General features: G+C 53.0%; 1 protein-coding gene across 2 annotated transcripts in view; it reads left to right on the top strand.

Moving 5' to 3' along the window:
• Positions 1-4,133: 4,133 nt before the first annotated feature.
• Positions 4,134-14,604, top strand: part of LOC114069773 (connective tissue growth factor-like) — an 11,759-nt gene continuing 1,288 nt past the window's right edge. Inside the window, exons 1-5 of one of the 2 annotated variants that reach the window (XM_027906809.1) lie at positions 4,134-4,951; positions 9,794-10,007; positions 13,191-13,439; positions 13,893-14,101; positions 14,291-14,424. In XM_027906809.1, coding sequence (XP_027762610.1) covers positions 4,889-4,951; positions 9,794-10,007; positions 13,191-13,439; positions 13,893-14,101; positions 14,291-14,424 — 869 coding nt within the window. In that variant the 5' untranslated portion in view covers positions 4,134-4,888. Of the gene's footprint in view, positions 4,952-9,793; positions 10,008-13,190; positions 13,440-13,892; positions 14,102-14,290; positions 14,603-14,604 lie in introns of those variants that run through there. The other variant, XM_027906808.1, reaches the window with a different exon arrangement.

Raw genomic sequence — 14,604 nt, 5'->3', positions numbered from 1 at the left:
AACGACGGATTTCAGCAGAGCTGCTTTGTCAGAGTCCTGGATTTTAGGGCACAGGTGGTGCCAGAGGTCCTTGGAGAGGTGGGATCCGGAGGAGAATCCCCCTTTGCAACCCTCTTGGATGCAGCTGTGCAGACACAGGCACTGAGGGAAGCTCGTGGCCATCGTGGCAGGGCAGCTGCTCCTTCAGGGGGTGGCAGATCCCATAAAATGGGATGAGAAAATGCACTATTTGCAGGCAGAACCACCAGTGTGACGCCATATCCCATAAATAGAGGGACCTCCCTCAGTCCCTTCTCCTTCCCAAGCCTTGTCACCTTCAGCACATCCTTCTGTGCAGGTGGTGAGGACCAAACCCCGGGAGGCACAGGGTGCTGGTCTGAGCCATCAGAGCAGTCCCGTGGCACAGGCACCTCCTTAAATGACCCTGCCCGAGTCCACCTTAAACACGCCCTCCCTCCCTGCAGTTTTCCTTCAGGATAATTAAGCATGCAGCAAGTTAAGAAGTGGAAAAACCCGAGGAAGCATCCATTTCACAGGTGGGTGCAGCTGTTTCCTCCCGGGGCCTGTTCCTCCTGCGGTTCTGTGCAAGCCCGTGCCTCGGCACAAACGCTCCTGGCCACGACGGTGACTCACAGTCGCATCTGAACACCCAGGCTTTGCGGTTGTTGAGGGTCTCAGGAGATCACCTGCTGTCACACCGCGGCCCTGCTGCAGGGATGTCCTTGGAAGGGTTGTTTGTCACCTCTGCCCCGATCTGAAATGAGTATCCCTTGAGTTTGGGTGTCTTTTCCTTGGGTGCCCTTGGCTGCACCCTCTGGTGCTGCAGACCTGGATTTTTGCATCCTCCAAAGGGGGCATTCATTTTTTTGTTATTTTTTTTTTTCCTCCTAGAAGAGAATGTCTGCTTTTTCCTGGCCAGCTCTGTGTCTGAGCACTGGCTCTTTCCAAACTCGTGGTGCCAAGACTCTTAATATATTTACTTCCTATACAAGGACATCAGCAGGCACCTCACCCACCCCAAGTGTCACATCCCTTGATAGACTTGGATGTCACAATAAATCCTCAAATACAGCAGGGTGTTCCTCCCAGAACTAATATAACTGTGGATTTCACAAGTGAACTCTGCAGCCAGGGACAGAAGTTGTCCCCACCCTGACATCCTGTGGGCACAGCAGAGTGGCCTCAGGGCTGTGTGTCTGGCAAGCAGAGGGAATCTCAGCTCTGCTGGAGCCAGAGGGTGTTTCCCTGCAGTCAGGATTTCACCCCAGGGCTGTGCTGGAGTGAGGAGGGGTGGTTTCCCCTGCCCTTTCCATCCCTAGGGCAGGGAAGCCTTCACGCCCTGATTGGAGTTGGACAAGGTGTGGAACTGGGCCTTTGCTGAGCTCTGGTGCTGCATTTCTGTGACATTTTCATCTGACAATTTACAGCCACGGACATGGTGACACAGCTGATACACAGGGAGGAACCCTCAGAAGGAATTTTAGGAGCTCCAGCCCTTCCCCATTGATTATTGGGAGCCTGGAGAGATTAGGCTTCTAGTGGAGATGCCTTAATTAATTGCCTGTGAATTAGACAGCAGGAATCTGACCTTAAATGTCCCTCTTGACAGACACTGAATTAGTGCTGGACTTGAACTCCAACCTGGGTCTGGAAGAGACCTTCTCAGCTGTTAATTCTCTGGGAATGACATGGAGCCCCAAAACACTGCAGGCAGGGGGAGATCCCACCGAGCCAAAAAAACTGTGTGTGTGCTTGCCCTCATTTTATTCCTTGGCCTGACACGATTTTTAGCAATTATCTCAATGTCTTCTATTTTAATTACTGTGAATCCAGGGAAGCTGCCGGTTGGGCAGGGTGAGTGAACCCAGAAGAACGCAACAAGGTGAATTAAACACCCACTATGCTTTGCTTGGGGGAGATTTTAAGCAGGGTTGACATCTTTATCCCTTCACTTGAGGCAGCTCAGGCAAAAGGAGGAGATACAAATCGGTGCTAACTTGGGTGTTTCCTGCCTTTGATCATTCTGAGTCACTCAACCTTCATGTTCTTCTTCTTCCCTCTTGGTATGTCCAGTGGGATGAACAGTTCAGCTCCTCACATGAGGGGTAGTTTTGGTTGTCCCAGTGCCCTAAGAAGATCTTGGAATTTGGGTGTAGGGAGCACCCAAAATCCAGGGATCTCCAGCTGATGCTTCCTCTTCACATCCTACTGCTCCTACACTCCAAGAGCCAAGGTGGGTTGAAGGATGAGCAGGACTGGACTCAATATGTTTTACTGCTCTGGGAAGGTGGAAGCATTCAGGTGGATGACGATGATGATGATGAGCAGCTTGGAAAGGATGTTTTATAATCAAATTATCCTTCTGTTGTAAACTGAAAACCCGATCAGCCATCAAAATGCTGGCTTAGTGCTGAATGTTCCCAGCAGAACTCCTGACAGGTGGGTGGTTGCACAGTTCATCCCAGGGCACACAGCAGGTTTGAGTTAAAGCACAGTTTGGAGGATCATGGTTCAAGGTGCAGCTGCTGCTCCTTATAGAATCATGGAATGGTTTGGGTGTGAAGGGACCTTAAAGCCCATCCAGTTCCCCCACCCTGCCATGGGCAGGGACATCTTCTACTCTCACAGGTTGCTCCAACCTGGCCTTGGACACTTCCAGGGATGGGGCAGCCCCAGCTTCTCTGGGCAACCTGTGCCAGGGCCTGCCCACCCTCCCAGGGAACAATTTCTTCCCGATATCCCATCTAACCCTGCCCTCTTTCAGCTGAAGCCAATCCCCCTTGTCCTGTCACTGGAGAAAGGGGAATGTCTCATTCTTGGACAAGGAGCAACAGATTGAGCCACACATCACACAGGGTGATGATCCTCCTAAAAACCCACAAATGTGTCATCTCCAGGCACCCTGGAGGGCTCAGAATTCAGCTGGGGTTTATATTCCTGCAGTGTGAGAGGATGAGGACCGAGGTGTGCAGCCCTTCATCCCTGCCTTATTTACAAGCAGCGGGAGAACGTCCTGGGAAATGTGAGCAGCTAATTTTAGGTGACAGCATGGGTCAGGGTGCCAAGCCCTCCAAGAGGGGAAGGAATGTATCTCCAGCCAGACTGCCTGGAGCTCCAGGCTGCCTGAGGGCACTGGGTGTTTGTGCCACCTCCAGAACATGAAACCTTTTGTGGGCAGAAGTGGCTGTTATGGAAGTGATTGTGAAAATCCCTCTTATGGAAGGGGAGAAGAAGGTGCCTCCAGGGTGGTTTGCACTGTGCTGATGCTCTCCAGCCCCAAATATCCCAAGGGGCTTTCCAAGTGCTAATTAGTTAAGAGTCAGAATTGTCAGTTTGGACACGCAGGGAGTGTGTGGATGCTGATCTTGTTGCACAGGGACCCGACAGGACCTGGATGAAATTCAGGGCTTGATTCCCAGCTAAACTGCCCTACCCTCGGAGGAGACAGGAAGGAGGCTGAATGTAAATGATGGCATGAATTAAAATTTAAATTAAGTTAAAGTAATTTAAATTAACGACATGAAGCTGAGTCAGGGGAGGTTTAAGCTGGATCTCAGGAAAGGTTTTCCATCCAAAGGCTGGTTGAGCACTGAACAGGCTCCCCAAGGAAGGGGTCACAGTACCAAGCCTGTCTGAGTTCAAGAAGTGTTTGGACAATGCTCTGAGGGACAGGGTGGGATTGCTGGGGTGTCTGTGCAGGGCCAGGAGCTGGACTCGATGATCCGGATGGGTCCCTTCCAGCTCAGGAGATCCGTGATTCCATGATTTCATGACCTACTACTCTCCCTCATTTCTTGTCCTGCTTCCCAGCAGTGAGCTGGGATGTGCTGGGCTCTGTGGGACAGCGCCTGGGCCCCAGCCCCGGCTTTCTCCTGGCCCCAAAGGAGTACCAGGCCTTGCACCACTTCTCCCAGGGGATGCTCCCTGACTAAGCCACAGCTCCATCTTTCTCAGGCTCCTGTCCGGTACCCGACCTGCTCTGTCCCACCCCCGGCCAGCGAGGGCTAAGAGTGCCCTCTGCTGCACTCCTCCTCCTCCTCCTCCCACTGCAGCGCTCCGCTTCCTCTTTGGGAATAAACAAAACGACTCTTTAATACCCAAAACAACTCCCTCATATCCCACAGGTGTGTAGAGAAGCCTGGTGCTGGATTTCAGCAGCAAGCAGGAAGGATGATGCCCCAAAGCAAAGATGTGTGAGATCCTGCATCAGTCCCGAGGCACAAACAAAGCACTTTAGGGAATTGCTGCACTTTATCAAACCTCTTCATCCTTTACCAAACCTTTTCGTGTCCTTGTAAAAACACGCAGGAGTTTTACAAGCACGCCTCGTGCAGGAGTTCTAGGGATGAAAGTCTAATTTCTGGGAGCTGGAATCACAAGCGATGCAGGGACAGAGGTGACACCTGACGGCTCCAAACTTCCCATCCCTCCCTCCTGCTCCAACACCGAGCCCCGCAAATCTCTGCTTATTCACCCCTCAGCTCCTGCAGCCGAACAGGAACGGCTGCAGGCGGGGAAAGGGGGGCTCTGACAGCGAGGCCGTGCCAGGATTCCTACTCCGGGAGCTGGGAAGAGGTGAAAAATGAAAACAGAATAACCCTGCTTTTAGCGGGGTTTGATTTCCCCGCCTGGAAGGTAACCTGGCTGCGGGCAGCAGTGGCAGCCCCGTAACCGCGGGTGCCGCAGGAATCCGCTCGCGTTCCCTGGAATTTGGGCAGTTTTTGTTGCACCCCTCCGGGCTCGGTTCCAAGCCCGTCTCTCAGCGCGGGGCCCGCCCCCTCCAGAGGATATTTAAGGAGAAGCTGATGTGCAACTTGCTCCAAAAGGACGGGAAACTCCGAACGAGCGGGAGTCGGTCGGCAGCCTGGATCCCTTCCCAGTGCTCGGCATGTCTGGAAACTTGGGGACAGTGACCCGGACCGTGTTCCTGCTGCTCCTCGCCCCTGGCTGGGTACGTACAGCTCTGCCCGGGCTCTGCAGCTTCTTGCTTGGATTCATGAGAGGGCTTTGGGCTGGGAAACTCTTCCCACCTGCTCCCAAGTTTCCCAGGGAAGCTGGGCTGGGAGCAGAGCGACGCCAGCGAGCTGTGTAATTAAACCGGGCTTGGAGCTGCCCCCTGTAACGCGAGTCATCCACGGATCTCGGGGCTCCTGGCACGTGGGAATGGGTTTTGTTTCGTCCCCCTCCCGGCAGTCAAAGGCCAGCCCTGGTTTACGAGGGGGAGAAGAGAACAGAGAGAGGGAAAAGTCAGTCACTGAGTTTGTGTCACTGCAAGGAATACAGTCTCATATCCCAGTTCCTTACCGTCCCCATCCTTCCCTAGCTGCCACAGAACCCACCCATGTGCTCCCAAAACCAGTGATCCCCAGGGGAAAATTGGACTGCAGAGCAGGATTTGTGCCTGTTTTCCTGTTAATACAAGTGCCTGACAGAGCAGCTGATTCCTCTTAGGATGTTTGTGTGCTGTTCCCGTGCCAGGACTGGCAGGAAGGTCCCAGCAGTCATTAATGGCTCTAAATTGTTGGAAGTACCTTTTGGATTCATCAGGAAATCGGGTTCACGGAAGCACTTGCAGGGCTTGTTGTGCTGAGAGAGGCAATAAACTCCTGGTTGGTGAGCTCTGTTGGATGCTCTTGGCAGCACTTGGAGTGTGCCAGCCCCTTTCCTGCCAGGAATGTGCCCTGGGGTGTGATCTGAGGGTAACTGCTGCCATTTGGGTTCTTGCACTGGCTCATCTTTGGCAGCATCGTGTTTGTCATATAAACAATAACCGTGAATCCCACTGCTGTGACCCTCAAATATCACTCTGAGATGTGTCATTCTCCCTAAACCTGCCTCAGAAATGGGAGTTTTACCTCTCTTTGGGCTCTGAACATGAGGTTGGACTCAATGACCATAAAGGTCTTTTCCAAACTAAATGAATCTGTGATTTTTTTTTTTTTTTTTGGTGGATCAAGGCAGTAAACGAGCGCTGTTACTCCTGGATCTGCCTGCTGTGTTGTTCAGAAGTGGGAGTAGTTCCAGGGTTTCTGGGAGTTATGTTTAGGCTCAGCCTGGGCAGGTCTCTGTGTCCCCACTGGGAATGGGGTCACTGTTTCTTGTCTCCCCTTGTGGGTTGTTGTACAAAGTGCTGCAACAGCCTTGGGAAGGTGCCTTGAGAGCCTGTGATAGAGGGAGAGCAGGGATTTATCCACAATAATCCCATGTTTTGGAGGATGGACAGCTGTGCTTTGGCTGCTTTCTCTACTGCCAGTCTTGGAGCACAAGGAGAACTAGTTGGGTATTTATTGTCTCACCTCTACCTTGCAGCATTAACCCCTGGCTAGGCTCAAAACTCTCCTTTCCCAGCCCTCTGAGTGCAGTCATGAGCCCAAGGAAACTTTAAAAGTCCTCTTAGGTTTGGCTCCCTCAGCTGGCTCCCTGGGCTCCTGTGGACCTTGATGAGGAAGGAGAAATCCTGAGGGTGCCACAGACCTGGTGGGAGCTCTTGTCCCCAACTTTTTGCCCTCCTTAGGGTGCAGAGGAAGAGTTTTTATGTGAATCTGAAGCAGGAAGAAGGTTCTCCTTCTTTCTCACCCCCAAGTAGCTGGGTTTGGTGCTGGCAGTTGGGAGGGAGCTTGTTCTGGCTTGTCAGCTGCGATGGGACCCGCAAGTCAGAGGTGGAGAATACGACAGAGCAGAGGCAAGGGAATCCTCTATCCAAGTGTTGGCACTCCCATGTTGGCCATCACTCAGGAGTCCTGGGAGTCCCACAGCTTCTCACACAGTGTTTGTGATGGATGCAAGAGGTGCCAGCAAAGCCAGCAGCAGGGAGAGCTGATATTCCAGGCTTTAGAACTAAACTGCACAGCCTCGATCCCTGAGGCTGGTTGTGTTCTGCTGCTCTCAGACTTCACAGAAGTGCTCTGCCAACCTCAACAGAAAACAAGGGCAAGGCTGCAGTGATCCTGAAATCAGGATCCTGCTCAGTGAGAGCAAAAGTGAGTTTTGGGGCAGCCCCTTCTGCAGAGGGAAGAAAATGAAATGTTCCCTGAGTTGAATCCCTCTGGACGGGTCAGTGGCAGGTTATGTGGAGATGCTGGGCTTTGTGTTACGTTTGGGTCTGCAGCAAAGCCCCTAATTCCAGTCCTGGCAGTTCCTGGGGACAGTTTGGGCAGTTCTTTGGGGCAGTTCTTTGGGCAGTTTCCACCCTGTATTGAAACAACTCCTAGAAGCAGTCCTAGGAAAGAATGCAGGTGGAATCCCAATAAAATCCACTAGTTAGCCTATGTGAAAGAGAATTGAGTAACAGAAGACTCAGGAGGTTGGTTCAGTACTGACTTTCTCCCAGCTGTTCCCAGCTCCAGAGGTTCCCCTGGCCAGGCCAGGGGGTGTGTGAGCCAAACCCAATTCCAGCTCATTCCCTCCTCTCCTGGACCTGGGAGAGCAGCAGGAGTTATAAATAGCACGGGCTGACTTTGCTCTGCAATAAAACCAGCAAACAGGAGCCCCAACACCCCCTGGGTGATGGAGGGAGGCAATTCCGAGCTGACTGGTGGGAATGTCTTGGAGTGTTGGAAAGAGCCCTGAAAACCAGGATGGACTGGGGGGTTGAGCTGAGGGAAATGAGGCAGAGCAGAGGGGGGAGCAGGGTCACCCAGCAGGTCTCTGACAAGCCAGAGATCTGAATCCAGACACCCTGAAAGCAGCCGTGATACAGGGAGGGAGTGAAGCTGCTGGGAGCTGAAGGTGAAACCAGGTGGGGTGGTTTGTGTGGGTGAGTTATCAAGGAAATCACCAGAACCATCAAGGATTAATGAGGGCAAGGAAGAGAACTCCTGGAATCATGGAATGGTTTGGGCTGGAAAGGAACAGAAAGACCATCTTGTCCAACCCCCTGCCACGGGCAGGGATACCTTCCACTGTCCCAGGTTGCTTCAAGCCCCATCCAACCTGGCCTTGAACACTTCCAGGGATGGGTTTAATCCCTCTGTGTTCTGTCACCCCAAAAGAGGTTGTTTTGGTTTGGATTTCAGCAGGAGAGCTATTTTGGGAGTGTTTCTTTCTATGGCCTGTGGCTGACACTGCACTGGAAAATGCTTGTTGCCATTATTTTTTTTTTTCTGAAGTGCATGGGTTGCATCTCAATACAGATCCCGTGTCAGGAATGCTCTGCCTCGTGTGAGCTCACATACCCCCCACCCACTCACCCTGGGCTGGATAACACGTCCCTTGGCAGCTCCAGCAGTTGCCTACATGAAAAACAGTAGGGGGGATTTCTGTATTTTTAGTTCTTTTAATGAACTTCAGTGGTTGGGAATTGATCCCCGTGACGTGCCAGCACTGCCGGCTGGGAACAGCTGGGCTGCAGGCAGGAGCGGCTTGGCTCCCAAATTCTCCCTGCTAGGAGGGATCCAGGAGAATCAGGCTGATTCCTGAATCACCCCCTCGGGAGCACCAGAGGGAATGGCTGGATTTGTGTCTGAGGTGGTTTAGGTGGGATCTCAGGGAAAGGTTCTTCCCCCACAGGCTGGTTGGGCACTGAACAGGCTCCCCAGGGCAGTGGGCACAGCCCCAAGGCTGCCAGAGCTGCAGGAGGCTTTGGATGATCCTTTCAGGGACAAGGTGGCATTTTTGGGGTGTTTTTGCAGGGCCAAGGGTTGGACTGGATGATCTTCGTGGGTCCCTTCCAGCTCAGCATACTCTATGATTCCATAATTCCATGCCTTTGAGGGAAGGTTTAGCCCGGTCCCAGTCCTGCCCTGGGCTGTGCTGGGTGTTCCAGCCGTACAGAGCAGTTGGCACCTTCCTACCCCACGTGAGCTCAAGTCAGAGCAACAGCCAAAACAGCTGGAAAAGTTTTCCTGCTGTTATTGGTGACAAACACAATATCCAAGGAGGCTGTTTCCCGAGGGAGGGCTGGGTGGGATGTGACAAGTGCAAACAGAGCTGCAAAGAAAGAGAAATTTATTCTCTGACATCTGTCCCAGGTGTGAGTCTCCCACCCTGCCTGCCCTCAGGCTCTTCCCAGTTTGGCTGCCCCTCTCCCAGGTTGCCAGTGGAGCTGGGAGGGTCTTGCCCAGTTGGATGCCTCCCTCTCCACCCAGGTCACAGCAGGGCAGGATCCCAGGGCGTTTTGGCAGCATCATCCACGTGCAAAGACTGTGTCAGCCCCGGGTGGGAGCTGAGCCACGTGCAGCAGCGCCTGAGCAGGTTGGAGTGGTGATGGAGCAGGGCAAGGGGGGGACTTGAGTGGGCAGGAAGAGAAAACCAGGCTGGAGCTGGCACTGAGGAGGTTTCAGAGGATCTTTAGAGGCCACAGTGTCCACAGTCAGGGTGTCACATCTCTCAGGTCTGGGCACATCCAGAGCTGAGCTGCTGTAGCTGCTCCAGGCTGATGCAGGACAAGGGTGGCTCAGACTCAGTGACTGGGGTATTGGACACATCCTGGATTTTCCAGAGCAGGAAACCCCCCTTCAACCATAGCTGCTGCTGCTGCTGCAGAGGTTTTGATGTTTGTCCTGTGTAAGAGCTGGAATTGCTTTCTGTTAATAATTACTATGTTACTGCTTCCAGGGAGGAGGGGGGTGAGCTGTGCAGGGGACTCCGAGCTACTGCTTGTCCTGTTTGTTTTGGCTTTGCTTCCCAGAGGTATCTTTTTTCCCCCTTGAGCTCCAGATGAGTGAGGGATTAGAAAAGTCCTGTGAGTCCTTGGGCTCTCCCTCCTCTCTCTGGGGTGTCTGTGCTTGTGGCAGAGCCGTGTTTTCCCTTTCCCTGCCTGAACTCATCCTCTCGGTGGGTTTTTGCCCTCCAGGGAGAAGCACAGGCCTGCACATTCCCATGCCAGTGTCCGTCCCAGCCTCTGCAGTGCCCTGCTGGCACCAGCCACGTGCTGGATGCCTGTGGCTGCTGCAAGGTGTGTGCCAGGCAGCTGGGAGAGCTCTGCTCCCTGCACAGACCCTGCGACCACCACAAGGGACTCTACTGCGACTTCTCCAAGATCCACAGAGGCAGCGGGATCTGTTTAGGTGAGACCTGCATGTTCTGTTCTTGGGTGGTTTTCCGTGGCCCCCTCCCAGAATAAATCCACTCACACACACACACACAGCTCCTTCCTGCAGCCCCCAAGGCATGAGTGGGGCTGTGGATCTCTCCTGTGTCCTGGGACATCCTTAGGACACATCCTCTTATCCCCGTGGGTAAATATCAGCAATCTGGGCTCTTACTGAAAGCATTTTTCCTTGGGAAATCCCACCCCAAACCCCCCTGCCTTGCACTGGATATGGGTGTTCTGCACCTGGCTGCTCCCAAAGCGTGTTTCTGGCTGGAATATGTGGGTGGGAAGAGCTGAACAGCTCCTTCCCTGCATCGTGTCCATGTGGAACATGGAAATTCCTGAGCCAGGTAAACACGAAGGCAAGGAACTGTTTTCTCTCCTCGTGCCTCTTTTCAGCCAGAAAAGAAAACTCTTTTTGATTTTATTTTTTTATTTATTTGGTGGCTCTTTTTAAAACAGGCAAAAATGACTTTGGTCAAGAGGAAAAAAAAAAAGGCAAGTATTTCCTCAATCTCCTGTTCTTTGCTTAAAAACAAGACTCCTCTGCCCCATCTCTGCCAGAAGCTTCAGGCCCTTGTCCAGATGAATCTAACTTGTAGAAGTTTTTTTTATTATTATTATTATTTTGAAAAGTTTATATAAGTTGTTTCATTTCCCTCACCCAGTTTTTTTTGGGATCTGTAGGAGCCACGGGAGCTCCTGGTACTTTCTGTAGGCATTGACACCTGAGAGCTGAGGATTGAAGCTTTATGAGGTGAATGTAGGTGTGACAACACCCGGCAGGTGTGAACTGCAGGCTGCATCATTCCCACTGGGAATGAGTTGTGGGTTTGTGGAGGAAAGGCAGTGAAATCACAGGAGTGATTCCCTCAGGACTGGGGGAATCTCCATCTCCAAATCTCCCATCCTGGACATCCTTCTGGTAACAGTGCTTCGTGTTCACCATGACCTAACAGGTTTGATCCAAACATTTTGGAGTAAGAGTCTCACATTCCTGCTGTGGGGGAAATCACACTTGCTGACACAACTGTCCTTCCTGCTTTTAAGTGAGAAATTCAGCTTTTCATGGCAAAACTCCAAAGCAAACCCAGACCAGGATATCTCCCAAAAATCAACTGAGGATTTGGGCCCTAAGGTCCTTGGGTGACGTTCTTGTGGTGTCCACGTGGATCTGTTGGAAGAGGGGGAGATTTTGGAGGCAGGGCAGGCAGCTGGAGTTGTGAAAGAGGCAAAATTATTGTGTATTTGCTTAATGTTATCACATTCCACTCAATGCAGAGGAATCCTTCTCTTCCTGCAGATACCTTGGAGTATCAGAAAGGTAGAGACAATCCTGAAGTAACTCTAGAGTGGGGTCCCTACCAGTGCTAGGGTGGCCTGGGTGGGTGTTGGGACCTGGAAAGGCTCCCTGAGCCCTGCCATATTCCCTGTGGGAAAGGGCAAAAGTCTCCTTGGCTGGAGTTGGTGTTTGGGGTCGGGCAGTGCCAGGGAATAAAGAACCACCTCTTAACTGGATCAGGTCATTGGGAAAGGGAGGTCAGGGAGGGTAATGAAGGGCACGACAGAACCACTGAGTTTGGAAAACATAATCAACCCCTGGAGTGAGGGAGGGAGAGAGGAGAGGGAACAGCACGGTCCGTTCAGCGGGACAGGAGAGCGCTCGGGCTGAAAAACAGGGAGAGAGGGTTTAAAAATAAGCCTGAATGGTTGTGTGGAGGGAGGGTGGATGGATGGCTTCCACTCCGGTGGAAAAAGTGAGGATTTTGAAACTTCTAAGCTGGAGCACAGGAGTATTTTTATCCCAACGGCATCGAAAAGAGTTGCCAGTCGAGATCCAGCTCCGGTTTGGAACAATCCGGAAGGATTTGTGTCCCCTCGAGGGATGGGATGGAAAGAGACTCTTGATCCTTGTTTAGTCCAAACACTTTCTGTCTGACACAGTGTCCCCCGGGTGAGCAGGACTAAGGGCAAAATAGATCAGGTTTCCTGGGAAGCCTCCACAAGCAGCCAAGAATCCTTCATTTTGGTAACTTCCCAATAGAGGTTTGCATGGCTCTTTTTGCAGAAAGAAGCAGCTGCTGAGAACTGTCCAAAATCAGGATTTCTGTCCTGTGAACGACTCCGAGATTTCAACATTTCATTTCAGGCTGAAAGAAAAAAAAATTAAAAATATGTCTAAATATCTATATATTTAAAAAACCCCCCAAAACCTCAAAATTGTCCAAGGTTTATTTAGAATACTCATTTGGCTGTGTCAAAATTTTCTGCTCCCATTTTATCAAAATATTTCATCTTGATCTTTTGCAGTGTCTAAAATAATTACCAGAGCAAAACACTTCCCTCAATGGACACTGTCCCACGAGTATTTTGGTTGAGCATAAGGGAAACTTTTGATATCAAAATGAAATGCTTCAGTTGGTTCCTATTGAAACCATTCCTGATCTCGATCAAATAAGAGATTTCTGCTGGAAAACTTCCACTGGGAAAGTTTTCGGCTAAGCCAGATATAACAAGTTGTTGCAGAGTGAAGGTTTTGCTGCTCCCTGTCAGACATTGTTGTGTTTCCTTTTATGAACAGGTTTTATTAGGGAGGAGGGACAGACTGGTAGGAGGGCTGGAGATGAGAGACACGGAGATCAGAAGAGAGGGAACTAGAAAAAGCTGGAGCTGGAAGGAAGAAGAGATTTGTGCATCACAGAGGGGCCAGGAAGGTCACCAACCCAAAGTGTCATTTCCTTTGTAGGTGCCATCAGCCACGTGGGGACCAGCTGCTCTTGGGAGAACGTTGCCTTTTGGTCTGCCAGGAGTAGCGAGGAGCAAAGTTGCTGCTCGTGTGCCGTGTCAGGGATGTGGCACCACTGACCAGGCACTGACTGGGGTTGTAAAGACTGCAAAGACAAACGGGCTGTAAAGACAAACTCACACTTGGTAGCTCACCCAAATGGAGAAGAAATTTTTCTAGAGAGCTTTGGGAGGGTTGGTGGTTCCAAAAAATGGATGTCATGAGCAGCCTTTGAGTCCAGGGAGGCAAACATCAAACCATGCAGCACTGGGATGGCAGAGCAGGGCAGGGCGGGCTCTGCCCCTCCTGAGGCAGAACTTCAGCCTCTTGCTCAGCTCTTCCTCTCCCCTCCTCCTCCTCCTCCTCCCACAGCTCACGAGGGCGCAACGTGTGACCTGCTGGGCAAGATCTACCTGAACGGGGAGACCTTCCAGCCCACGTGCAAACTGCAGTGCATCTGCCTGGACGGGGCCGTGGGCTGCATCCCGCTCTGCTCCGACGACCTGCGCCTGCCGTCCCCCGACTGCCCCCGCCCCCGCAGGGTCCGGGTCCACAACAAGTGCTGCGAGGAGTGGGTGTGTGAGGAGGAGAGTGACAATGACCTCGGGACGGCCATGGCGGGTGAGCGGGGCGGGTGGGATGGGAACGGGAGAGATCAGCTGGGGGAGAGGGGTGGATTCAAACTACCAGTGAGTTGGGGTACCTGGAATGGGGCCAGGAGCTGTTTGCTGGGGAATAGGAGAGGGTCCAAACTACCTGTGCACTGGGGCAGCGACTGGTTTGGAACTGGTCATGGTTTTGTGTATTGGCACGTGGGTACCAGAGCCGCTGATGTGAGACCTCAGTGATGCCGTGTGCGCTCTGTGGTGTCACAGCACAGCTGGCTGGTGCCGTGCTGTGGTAGGAAGTGCTTCCCTGCATCCTCCCCCTGCTGAGAGGCCGAGCAGCTCATGGGATGGGCCAGACCTCTGCTGCTGCTCCTGCAGCGTTAGACCAGGCTGGGAGCAGCCGTGGAGCTGCCACGCTTTGTCCCAAACTCTGAGCCTCGCCTTGTGTCCCTTCCCCACGGCTCAGTGTTCAGGGAGGAGCCAGCCCAGAAGCCCGAGCTGAACAACCTGCAGGAGAACTGCCTGGTGCAGACCACGGCGTGGAGCGCGTGCTCCCGGAGCTGCGGGATGGGCATCTCCGCCCGCGTCACCAACGACAACCCCCGGTGCCGCCTGGAGAAGGAGACCCGGCTCTGCATGGTCCGGCCCTGCGACTTCCCCGTGGAGAAAACCAAGGTAGGGGGCTTGGGGAGAGGGGGGGCCCCAGCTCCCCAAATGCCAGGGGAGACCTTGGGAAAGGCGCTGGCTCACGGGGTTTGCTCCGTGGTCCCGCTGTCCCTGTGCCCCATCGCATGGCGATGGGGATGGAGCGGAGGCCTCGGTGTGTTTTTCCTGTCTGTGCTAACCCCCCCGCTCCCTCCCTAGAAAGGGAAGAAGTGTGTGAGGACCCCAAGGCCACGCCAGAGCCTCCACTTCGAGTTCTCGGGGTGCACCAGCACCCGCTCGTACCGGCCGCGGTTCTGCGGGAGCTGCTGGGACGGGCGGTGCTGCACCCCCGAGCTGACCAGCACGGCCGACGTGGAGTTCCGCTGCCCCGAGGGAGACTCCTTCCACAGGAAGATGATGTTCATCAAGGTGTGCTCCTGCCACTACGACTGCCCCCGGGACAACGACATCTTCCTGGCTACCTACCACAGGAGGATGATCGGGGACCACGTCAGGAGCGAGCGGCAATAGCC

Source organism: Empidonax traillii, unplaced genomic scaffold (genome assembly GCF_003031625.1).
Source record: "Empidonax traillii isolate 1590-97213 ecotype Southwest subspecies unplaced genomic scaffold, ASM303162v1 scaffold1356:size330773, whole genome shotgun sequence".
NCBI lineage: Eukaryota > Metazoa > Chordata > Aves > Passeriformes > Tyrannidae > Empidonax > Empidonax traillii.
Note: the sequence above shows the minus strand (reverse complement) of the source record. Positions and strands in the feature narration are given on the sequence as shown.